The sequence below is a fragment of the Numida meleagris genome, chromosome 6 (assembly GCF_002078875.1).
Source record: "Numida meleagris isolate 19003 breed g44 Domestic line chromosome 6, NumMel1.0, whole genome shotgun sequence".
Classification (NCBI taxonomy): domain Eukaryota; kingdom Metazoa; phylum Chordata; class Aves; order Galliformes; family Numididae; genus Numida; species Numida meleagris.
In genome coordinates this window covers 36,384,893-36,403,894 of record NC_034414.1, presented here as the reverse complement: position 1 = coordinate 36,403,894, position 19,002 = coordinate 36,384,893, and the positions used below count along the sequence as shown (strand labels likewise).

Sequence of the window (19,002 nt, the reverse complement as noted above, 5' to 3'; positions counted from 1 at the left end):
AGCAAGTATATGTGCAACATAATGTGGCCTGCTGCGTCCTAACATGCAAACTCACAGGTGCCCAAGGAGACACAAATAATAAACCCCACAATGCCCTCAGTGCCTGCACAGTGACAAGGAGCAGGGCTTTCTACAAGAAGGTACCGTTCCTGCTGCTCTCCTGCTAACAGACAGGTTTGATCTTTCACAGGCTTACCTTTTGGAGACTACAACTAAGCATTCAGATGAAAATACCTTTATGTGTTGCCAAGTGCAACACATAAAAATGACTACTTGCAAGAAATTGGACACAGAATCATAAAATCACAAGGTTGGAAAGGACCTATAAGATCATCCAGTCCAACTGTCCTCCTATCACCATTACTACCCACTGAGCTACTAAATCATACCTCGTAGCACCTCATCCAGACTCCTCTTTAACACTGCCAGAGACGCTGATTCCACCACCTCCCTGGGCAGCCCATTCCAGTGCCTGACCACTCTTTGAGAGAAAAAGTTTTTCCTTATATCTAATCTAAATCTCTCCTGGTGAAACGTGTGGCCATTTCCTTGGGTCCTATTTGTTGTCTGGGAGATGAGGCTGACCCTCTCCTCATCCCAACCTCCCTTCAGGAAGTTGTAGAGTGCAATGAGGTCTCCCCTGAGCCTCCTCTTCTTGAGACTAAACAATCTCAGCTCCCTCGGCCACTCCTCAGAAGAACACAGAAGCATGACTCTGCTTTTTGCCAAAAAACTTGGGTTTAAAATAAACAGACAAGTATTTCAGGTTTGTTTGTTCATTTTGTTTTGATAGAAAAATACAACATTGTACCCTTGAGAACCTGAATTGTTTTTTACTCTCTAGAATACACTTTAATAACTGTTAAGTTTAATATATCTAGCCCTTTTTCATCAAAAGGAGTATTCTATCTTTTATTTTACTTGACTACATAATTTGTAAAGAATGAAAAAGCTTGTCTTGATCAGTACTGTATCAGACATGTAAACACACACACAAAAAAAGAAAAATTAAAAAAGAAAAAGTAAACACATCAAGCTTAGCAGGACATCCTATCAACAATATTAATTAAAGTCGCTTTTTTGTTGTTCTGAGATTTAACAGAAGGCTTACGTGTTACTTCTGGAACTGTCTGCTGACAGAATGCTTCATGTAAATAAACCACAAAATTCTAAACCACAACAGTTTTTAGTGCAAAATTTTGGTTGCCTGGGAGAAGCAATTCCTGTTCTCTACCTTGGGCCACACTGGAAATGTAAGGATGACTTCTGAACATAGACTCACACCCACCACAGATGTTTTCTTCTCCTTAAAGTGTGCATTAAAGGCAAATAGTCCACTGCCTCTGTGCTAGGAGAACTATGAATGGGGTCATGAAGATTAAAATCTTTATGTTCAGCAGAAGACACAATTAAAGTGAAGAACAGAAGAACAAATAATAAGCACAAAGGAAGCCAATGATACACACTATAAATCACTATCTAGAATATGCAAGCAAGAATTTACAATCCATTCAATCAAACCTGAATTCAGTCAGACATTATCAAAGTGGTATAGTCTTACATTAATGTCAAAGGGTCCACCTAAATAGTGTTCTCCATATAGTGGAGAAAATGTGAGAGATAAAAACAGTTCATTGGCTAAGTGCTGTGCATAATTAATAAACACAATTCAGCATTGATTTGTATCTTATGTGACCTTATAAAATGTCCCCTAAAGAAAATGTGATACAATGTAATTACACACAATTACCTTGCTTCTGGAAATTTTACCATTTCTTTCCACACTCTCTTTTTTATTTTCTGTACAGGTAGAAATTCTAATACAGTGACATTTTGGCAACAACTAATAGAAACAGTTGCTTTTAAGCAACATTTAAGGTAATATACTCAACAACAAAGTGTACTCTCCACAGACCTGATTCATTTATTTTAACTATTTTTGTATTCTCTTATATGTTTTAAAATCTGGGTAAAGATGCTTGCTCTTTCCAAGTGAAATCCACTGCCTCTGGGGCTACAGCTTCCATAGTATTGTGTAACATTGACCTCCAAATTTTTTTATTTCTTTATATCTATTTAGACCTCACATTGCAAATAACAGTATGAAAATATAATTAGCATACAGCTGATATAATGAAATGATTCAGTGTTAAAAGCAGCCTGAAACAATAGCATTCACATGAATCTCAACCGTCCATGCTGCATTTAAGGATTGTGTACACAAATCCCAGTATTACCCTTTGTCAGATCCTGTGGAAAAACAGGCCACATACTGCCCTTCAATTCTATTGCAGAGGAGTACAAAGGACGCTTGAAGCCTATTTCTAGTGCTTTTTATTTTCATTAGATCTGAAATGAGGAATCTTTGAAACTATGTTTCAAGATAGTGAAGAAAAATATCACTGTTAATTTGCACATCATTGACCTGAAATTTTGTTTTCCTCACTTTTATTTATTTATATTAAATCAACACCCTTTTCCTTTCTCAATGAATGTTGTGATTTGGGGGAAAACAAAAGAAGAGAATCAAGGCATTCTGAATCCAGGACCCTGTTGTCCTTATCTATGTCCTTACAAACACCACAGAAGGTATAATTCTTTCTGGTGAATCTACAAATTAGTTTATACTGTCTGTACTTTTCAAGCTGCCCTACTTCAGTTCAAAACATGGCTAAACCCGAAATCATAGCCGAATGCAGACTCCATTAAATAGAGTTTTGCTGATGTATCTGAAGAAAAATTCCTCCTTTGGCATCCACAGGCTGCAGATAGTCCTCCATTTCTGTTAATGACCTCTTCCCTCTGTCTGATTCAATACAGCCCACTGGCTATGGAAATGACAACGCTCAGCAGGTGACAACAAAACGGTCAACAAACAGTGCTGAGATATGTCATTTTCTTCAAATGCTTTCTCAGGAATTAAATGGCACACTATGGTATGCTGTGTTCTGCTCAGATCAAATATTTCTTTATTAAATGAAACTGCATGCTCATATATAGTTGCTATATAAAATGCAGGCTTAAGTGAACTGCTTCAAGCTCCAGTTACAAAACAATTTGATATTTCCCACCCCTCCCCCAGTCTCCTTTTAACATCTAACCCCTTGGGCAGTCACTTGTAGGATGCTGTATCTTTGACATAACTCCAGACTGAAAACACTGTCCTTATGGATTCAATCCGAGGCATTTACTGTGACTGGGACAAATTGGAGTATGCAAATCAGCACATTTCAGGTTTCCTGAACCCAGGAAATCCTCTTGCTATATGTTCCAGCTAATGGACCAGAGATGTCCCTTTTAACAATGCTGTCTGTGCAACCTTTAACCTTTTCGGATTCAAATCTAGCCTTTGTTCCTAGCTCGTTCTAGAAACATGAAATGTATCAGGCTAACCTCCTTTATCACTTAAACTGGTGTAGAACTAGAACCATATCATAGCATTCTGTGGCATTTACACATGTTTAATGTGCAAAAGCAGCATCCAACAGTGAAAAGCAGTATACAGCATTAAAATTTCTATTAAAGCATTCTTCTACCTCCTTTTGGCTTAAATACCTACTATTACTCTGAATCATTTAAACTTGAAAAAATGCACAGTTAGATTTCTAGAGTTCAAAATAAACAAACATCTTTTCTAAATGAATTTACACTTCTATTACAAGAGGATGATCTTCTGAGATCAGCAATCCACAAGGTGCTTAAGGTGACTGGCAATCAAACCTGAGCAGATTCCTATGTAGATTATATATTTTGCTGCAGAAAGATGAAATAGTGTGTATCCTTAAACCAGAAACAGGAAACTGCTGCTGGAGATGTCTAAAATCTCCCCAGAAAGGCACACTGCCAAGTTGACATACTAATCATTTCTTACTGAAGTCCTATGGCTCTTTTCACAACATATCAGCATTGACACTACTGTCCTGCTTTTGAACTGTGTTTGGTTGAGGTATCCAACCAGTTAAGAACTGGACACTTCATGTCATGCCAAATTGCTGTTTCCAAGTAGACTGGGTTTCTCTCAATCGTTTTCTCAATATAACACATTCTCTTGCCTCAATCTATTTTTTAATTATTTTCATTTTAACTATACTCCAGATTATATTCTTTCATCCTGTCCAGTGAGAAATTATATTTTTAGGAGGTTGTACTTCTCTCTGTGTATACGCAGTCATTTCTTATACCATAAACACATCATTTTTGTTCAGTTTATAGTAAGGCATTTCAGCATCCAATTTATTACTGTGATGTCACTGTTTCTGAATGAATAATCTGAACTCTATATAATTCTCAGTTTTCCTAGATAATAGACTTCCCTAGATAAAAGTTTTCCTAGATAAAAATGGTTGCATACCAAAAACTTTTGGCTTTGGATAGAGATGCAGATTAATGTGTACTTTTCTCCTTTTTTTGTATTTAATTTCTGGATAGCAATTTGCTGAGAGAAATTGTCCCCCTTTTGGTTTTGTTCTGAGTGCCATCTCAAGAAAAAAAAATGTAAGACAAACCGGATGACAAAGATGAAGTTCAGATTGAAAATTTAAGTACACGAAGTACATTACTTGGGTGTCATAGAAATTGTTTCCTCATGGAGGGATTATGTGATTTCCAAACCTTCAATTCTTACCTGTTACATACTCATTCTGTCTTAATTACATTACATACAGCTCTTTATTGCCAAGAGAAAGTTCAGGATTGCTTTGCTGAAAGGTTTGATCTACAACTGTTTTCTCTTAATTAATCTTCTAACTTCTACTTTATTTTGGCTACTAATGCATAATTTAACTTCTACTTCATTTAAATAATTTTTTTTTCCATATCACACAGATCTACGTTGCCCAGCATATCCTAAGTTTTGCTGTTTGTTTTTTTTTTCACATTTTCCTTTTTTGCCTGTATTTGACATATGCTAACATGGGCTGATTAGTAGTCTGTCCCTGTAAAGCAATACAGTCTTCAAGAAATAGAACGGTCTCCTTCATTCTCACAAAGGTACCACAAAGCATCACCATTAGCAATTGCTGTACACAAATCTCCAAGCCAGTAGAAGTCTTTTCTGCTAATACCTTTTTCAGCCTGCAAAAATCCTCCACCAACACTACCATCTGCTGCTTCCTTGCCTTTAGTCTTGTGTCAATATTTCAGTGCTGACCACCATTATACAGAGATAACCTCATTCTGTAATACTCAGAGCAACAGAAAATAGCAAATGAGAAGGTAAATCATCTCCCTAATATTTTCTAGCACTCCAACCCCTTCCTGTCTATTTTACACTTTTTTCATCCTCTTGTCAGATGGAGATCCTTGTAATATTGGTAGAAACTGGATTTACACTCAGTTATAGCCCAGCCAGTCAAAGAGCTACATCTAAACAATGTCAGCTTGTACTGTTCATACCTATTTAAAACATTCCAAAGTTTTGCAAGACTCAAACATTTGTGTGGTAAGTATTTTCTTGTTCTACTGTGATAATTCATATAGTTTTGCCAATTTTAATTTGTAACAGTATGTTTAGAGGGTGTAAGTATTAATATTTACTTTCTATATAGAAAATATCTTCTGTATCTCCATGACACTGTCACTTATCATAGAGTCATAGAATGGTTTGGGTTGGAAGGGACCTATAGGATCAACTAGTTCCAACCCCCCTGCTATAGGCAGGGACACCTCCCTCTAGACCAGGTTGCTCAAAGCCCCATCCAGCCTGGTCTTCAATGCTTCCAGCGAGGGGGCATTCACAACCTCACTGGGCAACCTGTTCCAGTGTCTCACCACCCTCACAGTAAAGATTTTCTTCCTAATATCTAGTCTAAATCTGCCCTCTTCCACTTTAAAACCATTTCCCCTTGTCCTTCTAAACATGCCCTTCTAAAAAGTTCCTCCCCAGCTTTCCTGTAGGCCCCCTTCACATACTGGAAGGCCGCTATAAAGTCACCTCAGAGCCTTTTCTTCTCCAGGCTGAAGAGCCCCAGCAATCTCAGCCTGTCCTCATAGGGGAGGTGCTCTAGCCCTCTGATCATCTTTGTGGCCCTTCTCTGGACGCACACCAACAACTCCATGTCATTCCTGTGTTGGGGGCTCCAGGACTGTACACAATACTCCAGGTGGGGTCTCATGAGAACAGAGTAGAGGGGCAGAATCACTTCCCTCGATCTGCTGGTCACACTTCTCTCGATACACAATTCTTATACTTCATCCATAATTGCTCATTACTGCAAAACTGTAAATAACTTCCCCTGTTTGTTTTCTGCTTTGCCTTAAGAAAAAGAAAAACCTCACAGGGATTTCAGTCTAAACTTGCTGCATGCTGAACATACATATTTACAATGCATGAAAATCTTTACTCGAATGCTCTCTGCTAAGTTGTCTTTAGAAGAAAATGAATAGTGTCATTGTCTTGTTATGATCAATGTAGTAGTTATAGGTAAATAGAAACATCTTCCAAACATGACTGAATATTGTAGTGAAGATGTATAGTGAATTCTTTCTACCTTTTGTCTATGCCAAGCTTGATAGAATAACATTGTCCTTCAAAGAGAGTCACAGTACTGCCAAACTAATAACAGAAATAACTAATTACAAGACCCATGTGAACAACAGAGAATAAATTCTGATATGGAAGTTTCTTTCACATTGTATATTTGCTTCTCTATCTCTTGTAGTTGAAAACACCAATTCATAAAACAGCATTAACTGTATAATCACGAGAAAGTGGAAACATCCAGTGCCTCATCACCCTCATAGTAAAGAATTTCTTCCTTACATCTAATCTTAAGTCTACCCTCAATTATTAAAAAATGTAGTATATTTTAAAACAAAACAAAAATTGTTAGGATTAGAGACATTTTTCAGTTGTTCACAAGGTTGACAGTATATCAGGGTTCTTACATTCATAGGCCGTGTGGGGTTAGTTTTCTTGTTTACTTTGTATACAGAAAAGCTAATATAATAGATCAATTGATTTATTAGCCTGTGGTTTCTCTAACACTAGACTGCCCTTCACAGTCATGGAGAGCCTGGGACCATTGCATGGAGTAAAGCCAAACCATACCATTTGCACCACATGTGGCTTCCAGGGAGTTCAGATGGTGCTCCCATTCTAGAACTGTCTTACGTGATCAACTCTGTGCTGATAATGAGGCTGCTGCAATGTGAACTGGACCTAACAGCTCTTGTACATTCTACAGATGACTTGGCTAGGTTATCTTTAGTACAGCTGTCCTTCCTGAATTATGAACAGTGTTCCACTCTTGGATCTCTACAGTATGTGGTTCCTTTCTTGTGGCTCATGACTCTATGCCATCCACTTGCAAAACAACTACGCACAAAAAAGTCTAATTCAAGAGTTCAAGTCTATCAATTTTATCAAAAAGATGTAATGGGCCAGTATCTGGTGAATAATTATTGATGCATGGCAGAAACAAAAGTGGGATCATTTTTTTTTGGTGAAACTTACGGTAGGAATCTATATCACAATGATTACTAATGATAGTTCTCACCACTGAACATCTACCAAGAAAAAAGCTTTTCTGCACTCTGACACTTTAGCATCTTGTTGATTTAAAGATTTCTTCACACAAAAGTAGGTAGGACAGTACACACAATTTAAGACAACTAATGTCTAACTTACTGCCTATGGTAATATAACCCTATATGAAAGTGTTACAGTTTTTTAACAGTAAAATAGGTGCTGTTGAGGCAAAGAATGCAATTACGAAAGTTATCACTCTTGTATGCAGGAATACAAAATGTACCACTAACTACAGTTCAGATACACAGTTCAATTAATATTACTAATACCTTCTTTCTATTCTTGCTATTCCATTGTGTTTAATTCCAAATATTTATTCTTAAAGATGGTATTGGTATTTTAAACGAAAAAATATCTTTTATAAATATTGAATTTTATTTGAAAATACTGTACATTTTACTTTTAATTGTTTTAGAGTTCAAATTGTAAGGTGTGTTCTTTTTTGTTCAAGAATTTTAAAAGCAACTAATTTAAATATGCAAAATTATCTTGAGTTGTTCATACGTGAACTTAAAAGCCATGCAACACAGGAAAATTAAGTAATTATGCCTCCAAGTTATTTACTGCAATTAAGCTCATTTATCATATGCAAATTAGTGCAAACTGGTCTCATTAGTTACTAAATTACTCAATATGAGCTGAACAATGTAGCACTCCAGTTTGTAATGAAAAATCCCTGTAGAGGCAAGCAGTATCAATTAAGCTAATTTGCATATGCAAATATATTCACTAACTTTCCCTTTTCTCTATATTTAGTTCTACATTTCCTGATCATTCCTGATTATGTGAAGAATATGGGGTTATTGACCCTTTTCCACACCTCTTCAATAGCAATAAAGTTACAGGAAAAATTCAGGGGCCTTGTATAAACTAACAATCTTCATGCTAATTTTTACAACCACTTTCAACTAAATTTTTGAATAGCAGGGGGAGGAAGAAATACTTTTCTACTGCATTTATTTAATAAATGCTGATCTATACATAGAAATGTAAAACTGAAGATGTACCAAAGTCTATTCCCATTATAACACCATTATACTGAAGAAGGTAAATGTAGACTAAACAAAGCACACAATCTGACAAATAAGAAATTTTGTCAAAAATTAATGAACATTAATCCATTACAAGCATTTCTACTGTTTACCATTCAGGCGATTTTATTTGGAAAATGCTTAAAAGGTATTCTGCCCTGACTTTGGAGATACTGGTATAACAACATTTGGGTATTCATATTTTGGAGTTTCTTTTTTTCTGTAAGCACATGGTGGATAGTTTCCTTGTCTATAAACCTACAGGAATCTCTTCAGTATGACATACAATAGTAATCGGCCATGGCTAGGAATTTGCCGACATGGCTGAGACTTCTTTCTTGTAGAAGTAAGATGTAAAATATCACAAGATGCACCACCATTTCTATTTTTAAATCATCTTAAATAAATTACATCCACCTTTTTAAGCATGCTTCTCACGTGTCTGTCAATAAATTTTGAAGTATCAAAATATTAGGAGGATTAGAGAGGCTCCTTAATTTCTGAGCTTACACTTAACCCAGTCTTCAAAATATTAATAGCTAAAGGGATTAAACAAAATATAGGTTCAAATTCCTCAGACAGCAGACTCTGCAAAACAGAGGTAGTCACAAGGCAAAATCATTCTGCAAGGTTGTTCACTTCACTTGCAAACAATACGTATCACAATACTGCTTTGCAAATCATTTCCAGAAGCAGCAAACTAAGTGAGAACTTGTTAGAACAGCACTCCATTGCAGAGTCCATCTGGTTGTTGTTATTTGTATCTTCTGTCTTCTCAAGATTATTCTTCTACCTGTAATACCTCAAGGCAATTCTTTGAAGTTTGTTCAGATCTTTGTAAAGTGGTGCATTTGAATACTAGGCCTAAACTTTCCTTCAGAGTGTTGGCTACTCTACTACGTAAGACAAGATTTTAATACACCATAATAAACTTGTGAATATTATTAATTAATTTTGTCCTTTATCCATCACCAACAATCTATTATCTTTTAAATGTCAGAGTGGAAGTTTCTATTATCAATTGGGAGATGAATGAGAGTAATTTGGTAAAAGGCACCACCCTCTCTGAAAAGGCAAAACCTCAACAAGTATTCAATAAGATGTTGATGGTAATTTTGACTGAAAATTCCCAATCCACTTGTTACAGATAAAAGTGCAATATAGATTACTTACGAGCACTGATAAAGTTATATCCTAAAAACACCCTGATTTATCAGGTATAAGTAGAAAAAAAATAAAAACAACAGTGGAATATGTTTAAATAAGTAATAAAAACACTAAATATTTTTAAATACACAATAAGTGAAAAACGAAAATGTCAAGTAGTTTTAAAGGTGGACATCTTAGTTTTTTTCTTATAACTGAATTATATATTCATATAGTGTCAAACCTAGTACCTAACAAATGTAAATAAATCAGTCTCAATGAGATTTTATCTAGATAATCATTATAATTTATATTCTAATAAGCATATGTCTAGGATATGTAGTGCATGTTCACATACTCAAAACACTACAGACAGATTACATAAACTGGAATATCACTAAGATCTCATTTATTTATTCATTTTTTTCTACATTTATGAGACAACAGCACTTCTGTCTAATATTCAAACAATGCTGCAAATACTGGTGTATATACCTTTGGTACCATGTCTATAATGCAAACGTTTGGTTACAGAATCAAAAACTTGAAGTACGTCTCTCCCAAGGATGTACAACTAAGTAAATAACTTCATTCATGATTTTTGCTCCAAAGATAAATTCATTCTAGTGGTTAATTTCATGTTTTCCTAAAATTATCTTTGTTGCTATTCAGCATTTAGTTACTTTAAAAAGATGTAAAAAATCTGACATTTTCCGTAGTGCTTTTGAATGTCACAGCTGAAGTAATACAGAGAGATAGCTCTCAATCATTTCAAATTAAGTGGAATATTTCTCATGATAATATCCTAATTTATCTCTCAAAAGATGATACACCAAGCAATATATTTGCATAGAGAAGCTGTGTACATTGCTAAATAAGTGTGGTTATTCAATATTGTAGTTAGAAAAGACTGCATGTAAAGGGTGTTTTTTATTTGGTAGTGCTAGATTTTTTCCTTGCTGACAGAACACTTCACATTCTTAACTACTTCTGCTCCACTTTTGATTATTGCAAAGTAAGAAAGGTTGTACTAATACTGACAAAACAAAACACGCCCAAGAACATCTCCATCACGTTCCTGTTTTTTTTTAGTGCAATCCTCCTAGAATATAGTTACTTGAACAGTGTGACTAAATTCTTTGACAAATATCTCATTAGTTTTTATCTCATAGCTAAGGAAACCAAAGAGGCATGCTGCTGTTCATTTTTTGTCTTTACAGATTGCTGCAGATTTGTGATATATAATCATGACAACTGTGATATCAAAGAGGCAGCAGTGCTCATAAACCAAAGTGGGGGAAAAACACCCTAAATTTGTTCATGAAAAATAAGGAAAATGAAATCAACAACACAAAATACTGTTTTATGCACACATGGAAACACATAAAGTCCAAGCAGACACTTACTGCACAGCTGAAAATAATAAAACATTCATCTACACAATACATGCCCTCCCTCTCCTTAAAATTGTCCCAATCATGGGCTTTTTTAAAAAGAAAGAAGTGTGAGTTTTTAAATTCTCATTAATATAATTATTGACACCAACAGTTTTCAAATTACTGGCAGAAATAGGATTGACTAGTTATTTTGATTTTTTCAAGGAAAAGCCTTTTATTTTTCTTTACCTGTAAAATATGACTTCCCAAATGAGATTCAAATACTTCAATGGCAAGGGCACTGGGACTTCTCCTGCGTTGGGCACCTATAACTGAATAAAAAACAGTTATGTTGCAAGGTCTGCACATCCATTTCTAATCCCTGATCACACCATTTCACATTAATTATTTAAATATGTTTTGCATTTTAAATACCAGTGTTAATTTAAAATTAACCTTGCATATAGTAAGTAAAACTGGTACATAATTCTCAGTGACTCCGATTTTGAGGATAAAAGGATTCTTTTCGAAAACAAACAAACAAAGAAAAAAACACATCAAATAAACACGTATTTAAATGTCCAATAACTCTGGAAATGAATAGTTTATTCAGATATGTCCCAAGTCCCTGTGGAAGGATTCATGTACGTGGCAATGATAGCATGAAGAAATTAGTGAAAAATACTATTGAAAAGGACACTAACTGTAAATCTAATGTTTTGAGATGTAGGGATGAGAACTAAATATTACTTAGGAGTTAAGAAGATATGAGAGAGATTTATCTGACATGAAGTAAACACCATGCAGAGCTCTTGGAACGGGTCGAGCGGAGGGCCACTGAGATGATCAGAGGACTGGAGAACCTCTCCTGTGAAGAAAGGTTGAGGGAACTGGGCTTTTTAGCTTGGAGAAGAGAAGGCTCCTGGGAGACTTCATTGTGGCCTTCCAGTACTTGAAGGGAGCATATAAACAGGAAGGGGAACGACTGTTTACATGGGTTGATAGTGATAGGACAAGGGAGAATGGTTTTAAACTAAGATGGGAAATTTAGGGTAGATATTAGGAGGAAGACTTTCATTCAGAGGGTGGTGACACACTGGAACAGGTTGCCCAGAGAGGTTGTGGATGCCCCATCCCTGAAGGGATTCAAGGTAAGGCTGGATGTGGCTCTCGGCAGCCTGGTCTAGTGATTGGCAACCCTGCCCAAGGCAAGGTAGTTGAAACTCAATGATCTTTGAGGTCCTTTTCAACCCAGGCCATTCTATGACTCTATGACCACATTAAAAAGTCAACATTTGGCAACAGCTGTCCTATCATCACATCTGAGATGTCAAGCATTCTCCAAAGTACAGGTATGGTAGTATTTACAATAAGTACTGTAGTGTTCCAGATATCCATGTTAATTGCTGCAAAAGATACTTGAAATTAGCTTCTACTCTTAAATAGGCAGTAATAGGTGGTTGTGTTTTAAAGGCACAAATAACTACATAACTAGCTAGGAAATCATAAAACTAATCTTTTGTGAAACTCTTCATGCCAGGAGCATAAAGCCAGAAATCAATTCTGAGAAGAGGCAAAAATAAGCATCTACTACTGCAGACTGAGGTTTCTTCTTAGGTCCAGATTGTATTTGTCACTTGACCAGAGAAGATGACAAAGGGCTGCAGGAAGTTTCCCTTCCTTTTCTGCCTTCGTGCCAAAGCCAGGCATATCCACAGCAAACAGAAGAGGTAATGTTTTGAAGTGTACACAAAAACATTTATATCCAAAAACACTGATGGTCTAATCCTTTGCAACCTCTTAACAACACATGCTTAGAGAAAGAAAATACCAAGGGATTCACTAAAACAAGCAGAATGGATGAATGCCATTACTGAAGAGGCCAATCTAACACTCCTGAAAACAAAATACAGAGTAACATTTCTCAGTCCTCTATGATACTGTCTGCCAAACATTATCAGTAAGATATATGTCAAGAAATGATAGTCATATTGACCTAAAGATGTAATATCTTTCCTTACTGATGCTTCATGTAATTTCCTTGCAGGAAATTCTAAGCTATTTGTACTGATCAAACAGGTGGCTTCATTGCAAACAGATTCAGGCAATAGTTCATAATTACAAATGGTGACTGCTGTAGACCCAGTATTTTTTTAAGTCCTTTTCTCAGAACATATTCAAGGATAGTGATGGTAGCAACATATGAAAATAAGCTTTCTTCAAAACTTCTGCTTTACAGTGCAACTGAAGATGGTAATACACTTGTATCTTGTAGTGATTTTTTAACATCAGTCAGTATAGTGACTGATCAGACATACCAGTGTAATATACTTTTCCTAGTTTTTAGTATTCACTCATTCACTCCTACATTTTTCTGTATCAATCTTCTGATCCTAAATAATTTTGCTTCTTTTCACATTGTCTCATCTTGTCTATAGTTACAGTGGTGCCTGCTATTTGCTGTAATGCCTGTTTCATGAAAAAAATCAGAGTACATCAAGTTTTCTAGCAACTAAGGCTTTTAAAAAATTATTTTTGCAGACACAGACTTAAAGACAATCCTTCTTTCCTCCTTAATAAGCCTCCAGACATATTATCAAAGACTTGCATACACAGGGGTTGTAACTCTTATTTACAACAGAAACTTTAGCTTTAGTTATGGGACTAAACAAAATATACAGCGTTGTAAAGATCATCAGTGTCCCCACTGCTATCAACTAGCTCTGTGGGCTTTTTTTCTTTTCTTTTTAATGTAATTTCATTTATAATCTGCTGAAAACAAAAAGGAAATTCCCAGTTCTGGACTTTTAGGCATTGCTTCATAGTAGTTTCCATAGGTCTATTACAATAAGCAAAAACAACCTCTGAAAGAACAACTCTGCTCAAATCCTTTAGGCCATTTCATTCTTCCATCTAGACTGCGTTATGGTTTCCACACATTTTCTGAACACATCTCCACTTGGAATTTGTCTTCCAATTCATTTTCTGTTTCCTGCACTATATCATTCCTTTACAATCCACTGCCATTTTAAAGAGTATCCATTACATACAGAATATTGCTTCCAGTTCTATGATGTTAATTGCATTTTTTTTTTTTTGCATGAGAGTATAATGAATAAAATGCATGAGGACTGTATAACACATTAAAACAGTATCTTAACTTTGAATTATATTTGCAAGGAAGATGTCTGCTCTTTGTACTTGATGCTCTGAGCTCTACAGCTCAAATAAAACCACTTCAAGGTCAGTGAGTTAACTAGAAAGCACAAGAGGCTGGATCTCAGCTTTAAATTTGTCAGTTAAATCCTCTATTGATGTCTGTATCTTAGTAGCTGGTATACATGTACACAAATATCTTTCAGTACTTTCAAGCCATTCAGATCATTGACATTTTTATAGCAGTAGAACCTCTTGATTTACATGTCTTGCACTTACTCAGCCTATGTGAGGTTGTAATGACGGTTCCTAATTTTACAGGCAGCATAAATACATTAAGCAGAAAACCACTGTGCTTCTGGTAGCCATACTGCAATTCTTTATTTGGAAACCTAATAGATGTCATTCCTCGCATTTTGAGGAATGAGACAAGAATACTGAGATAAATCTAGAATATGGAAAAAAAACTTCTTTCATGTTTGACTTAGTTGCCTCATTTTTTTACTTATTTAAGCTTCAATGATTTCTTGATATATATCTGTATCAGAAAAAATACCACTTTGAGTATACAAATACATATTGCATTGATAGGTTTCAAAAACTTGGCAATCTCACAGTCCAATCACAGCACAAAGCCTCTTATTTGTTCTGAATGGATTGTTGGCACAACAACAGATAAAAGGAAGATATGGACTGAAATAGTTGGATTAAAAAACAGGCCACAATTTTATTTTTGTATAAAATTTCAAAACAAACTATAATTACTAAACTGACTTCCATCGTATACATCAGAGGCAGTCATCTCTAAGTCTCTCACCCTCTGGATGGAACCGTCACTGGCCACAACTTAGGTGCTGACAGAGAACTTGGAAAGCAAGGGATTCAGGATTTATATCAGAACATCTGTGGCCTTCTGTAATGGAGTGATGGCACAAGTGGACAAAGAAAGAGCAACTGATGTTGTCTACCTGACTTGTGCAAGGACATGTTCTTGCACCACATCCTTATCTCGCTGGAGAAATACAGATTTGAAGGCTAAGCTATTCAGTGGATAAAGAGCTGACTGAATGGTCACAGCCAGAGAGTTGTGGTCCATGGATCTATATCCAAGTGGAAGCCAGTCACAAGTTGTGTCCCCCAGGGGTCCATTTTGGGACCGGTGCTCTTCAACATCTTTATCAATGACATAGGCAGTAGGATCAAGTATACCCTCAGCAAGTTTGCTGATGACATCAAGCTGGGTGGCGCAGTTGATATGACAGAAGGAAGGGATGCCATCCAGAGGGACCTGGACAGGCAATTCTTCTTCCAAGTTTCTCTTCTTTTAGTAATATGAACAAAATAGGCTTTTTCATATGTGGTCATATTTTCTACCGCCTACATTCCATCATATTTAAGTGACAATGGCTTGAATGTACAATTGCTGTCGTTAAACAAAATGTTGTCTGAAGCAATACTGCTATCAAGTATTGACTACTAATAATGACAAGAAAATAGAAAGAAGGTTTTCAAAATGCACTTTGTTGTGCTGGAGCAGAGGAACCTCTATTGAAATCTTTTCCTTTCCATAGCATTGGAACAAAATTTTTACTGTTGAGACTGACACAACTAACATACCTATTGCTGGCATAGAATTACTCTCTAACAATCTATTAATAAGAAAAAAATACAAACTGATCGCTAATTCCTCTTTAAATTTCCTCCTTCAAAGATTAATCTTGTTATGTATGAGGTGAAGGAAGAACGACATCCCTTTCAATGTGTCTTGGGGGCAATCTAAGCATGCTTAATGCAATCTCAAGAGCATTTGCAATTGTGCTAGGAAGAGTGGGAAGCTATGGAAAAGAATAACATAGACTGCCTAACAAAGATTTCCATTTATCCTGATGCGAGAGGATTTCCTCTTAAACTCACTTCTAAGCCATTGGTGCACAGAATGTCCAAAAACTGATGTCCACTATGACCCTCTCCCAGTGAAGACAGAATTTTAAACAGAATATATATCTCTTCAGCTCTAGGAATGAAAACATCCCACCAGTAAAATAACCAGTTCCCCCTAAGACACTCTTGCGAGTCTTTGCATGCCACTTCTCAACAGAAACCAATTTTGTGTAACATTTGGTAAAATTCAGACCAAGATTTTAAAATGCTGTTACTTTGGTAATTCAGTTTTTAAAACTATTCTGAACTTCTAAATCAATTATCCTGGAATATTACTTACTTAGAAAGGCCTTTTTTTCAATTACTCTCAAAACTTTATTCATTTATTTGTTTTTAACTCTTCTGAGCCATACCTTTTCATACTCATGAAAGGAGAGGTACAGGCACCTCTTTAGGCAGTCTGCTGTTTGAAGAATTTTAAACAAAAAGCAAAACAAACAATAGAGACCACATTTCATTTATTTGATCTTGAAGAACTCTAATTATGCCAATATGTCAGACCTTAATTAACAAAGCTGAAAGTTCATAAACATCCCACCAAAAAGAATATTATGATCTATTCACAAAATATGTAAACATATCAGGCAAACTCCATACCTTCACATAGGACTGTCTAATATTTCTCCCTATGGGTATCAACAATATACATGATAATTTCACATATGACTACATAAGGAAACAGAAGTAGAGTTGTCTGAACCAATTTAGATAACTGTAGGTGCAAAGCAGTGCATAGTATGCGTGTGGATATAATTTTTTGTGTTCTTTTACAGAATTCAATTTTTTTCTACAGTAGAGAAAAGGCCTATAGAAATTCCAATACACTTTTGAATACATTTGCCTTGGCGTAAAGTAGATTCTGTGTGAAGATTTATCTTTTGCTGTTTCAAGAAACAACAAATTGCTCACAAAACAACAGTGCATGTGAACGTGATAATCAGGCTAGTTCCACAGAAAGAGGTAAGATGCCATCTTAAACCTTGGGACTTTCAAGCAAGACATAACCAGTAACTTGGAAATACTTAAAAACTGTGTTTTAGAAGAGAAAGGGACACTGACGGAGGGCTACACTGCACAACAGAAGATGCACTGTGAGGGAAGGAAAATATGCAACCAGCATCAGGCTCATGAAGAAAGACTACTATTTATGTATGCTGAAATCCACAGAAGCAGTTCATCGCTTTTAATTCTTTTACTTAATACTGTTATGGATATATTTTCCATTGATTGTTCTTTGCTATCCTATTTACGACTGATTTTAAGCTTTGAAAGAAATTTCTAGCAAGAATCAACTCCCATGCCTGACACGAATATTCAAGACATAAGGTCCAGATGATCCTGATAAAAACTGAGATCAGTGACAGAAAACCATCATGATGTAAGCAGAGATTGTGCCTTCTGAGTTGGAAAGCATATTCAAAAGAAAGTAAATGATGTCACCAGTCTACCTCACAGTAAGCCATCACGGGACCCAAAATTTAGGTCCCTTATAACATCCACCCTCACAGATGGGAAGAAGAAATAAATTTCAGATGGATTTGTAACTTGTGTGGAAAAGTATTTTATCTTGGTTTAGTAAAGCTAAGGGAATCATTAATGCTATGCCATTACCAACTAACTATCACAGCAATAAAGTATCAGAACAAATTTGTCACAAAGGACTACGTGTAAGATGCATAATTCAAAATATGATAATGAACTTACAAAGCTAACAATGGCATTTCAAATCTATTTTTTGTGTATGCGAATATCTGTTATTCTAAATGTTCACCTTCTGGTCACTGGTATACAGCATGTATCCATTACTCAAGAATCCTTAGCTGAGAAAGTAAGCCAAACCTCTGGTTAATTTAAGAAAATGTTACCTAACACAATTACAGGTATGTTATTTATTTCAAGTAGTTTATCTATGTTGTTTCATCAAAAACTCTAGGAATTAAAATATTTTTAGTAAAATTTGCTTTTCAAATTCAAGTTAATATTTTCAAACATAAAAAAACCAACAACTTTTATAGTAGCTTATTTTAGTTTCTATAACATAAAACTAATTAAATTAATATGCCAAAAATGTAGAAAGCACTGTATCACTTGTTAACTGCACTGGAATCAAAAGATTTGAAGATTCATTTCCCAAGAATAACGTGCCCTTTCCCCAAAAAAGATACTGGGTGAATGGAAAAAAAGTATGTAGAGAAACGGCTTTCACTGCAAGTTTTAATCTATTTTACGCACATGTTCCTTCTCTAATTATTTTTATCTATTTTATAGGTCTGCTCCTTCCCAGAAGATTTGTTCTTTTGGGAGGATGAGATAAGATTTTTCAGGTCCTAAACATCTCTCTTTTCTGAACTTCTTAGAATTAAAAATTCCAAGATTGTTCTCTTTGATAACTCAAATAGCATAGTTTCTTAATCAGTAGTCATTTGTACATTTTAAGAGTTTATTCCAGAGATTTTATTTTATTTTACTTTTTGCTGTTAAGTACGAGGCTTTGCTGTGCAAGAATTTCCAGTAACCTAAGCAAAGAGAGTTCTCCATCTGTAGCTGGGGGAGGGAGCACTGGCCTTTCTCCCACACTGTAGTAGTTACTATAGGAACTATTGTGCCTCCTTCAAAAGGGCTACAGACAGGGTGATTAAAATTCTTCATGGGAGAACCCCCTCTCTTCTCCTTGACAATGAAATTCTTCAGGGAGAAGGCTAAGCCTCCAGTTCAAGAATGGCAGCACCTGAGGGAGTGATGTGGCAGAGAGAATCACCACTGCTTTAAATTGAAGCACAGGGGAAAAAATACAAGGGCCTGCGCTCTTGCATTAATTTTTTTC

General features: G+C 35.7%; 1 protein-coding gene across 2 annotated transcripts in view; it reads right to left on the bottom strand.

Moving 5' to 3' along the window:
- NPAS3 (neuronal PAS domain protein 3) overlaps positions 1 to 19,002 on the bottom strand; it is a 629,619-nt gene that overhangs the window by 309,512 nt on the left and 301,105 nt on the right. For both annotated transcript variants that reach the window (XM_021402757.1, XM_021402758.1), the window contains one exon: positions 11,331 to 11,413. In XM_021402757.1, the coding sequence (XP_021258432.1) occupies positions 11,331 to 11,413 (83 nt within the window). The remainder of the gene's footprint in view (positions 1 to 11,330; positions 11,414 to 19,002) is intronic.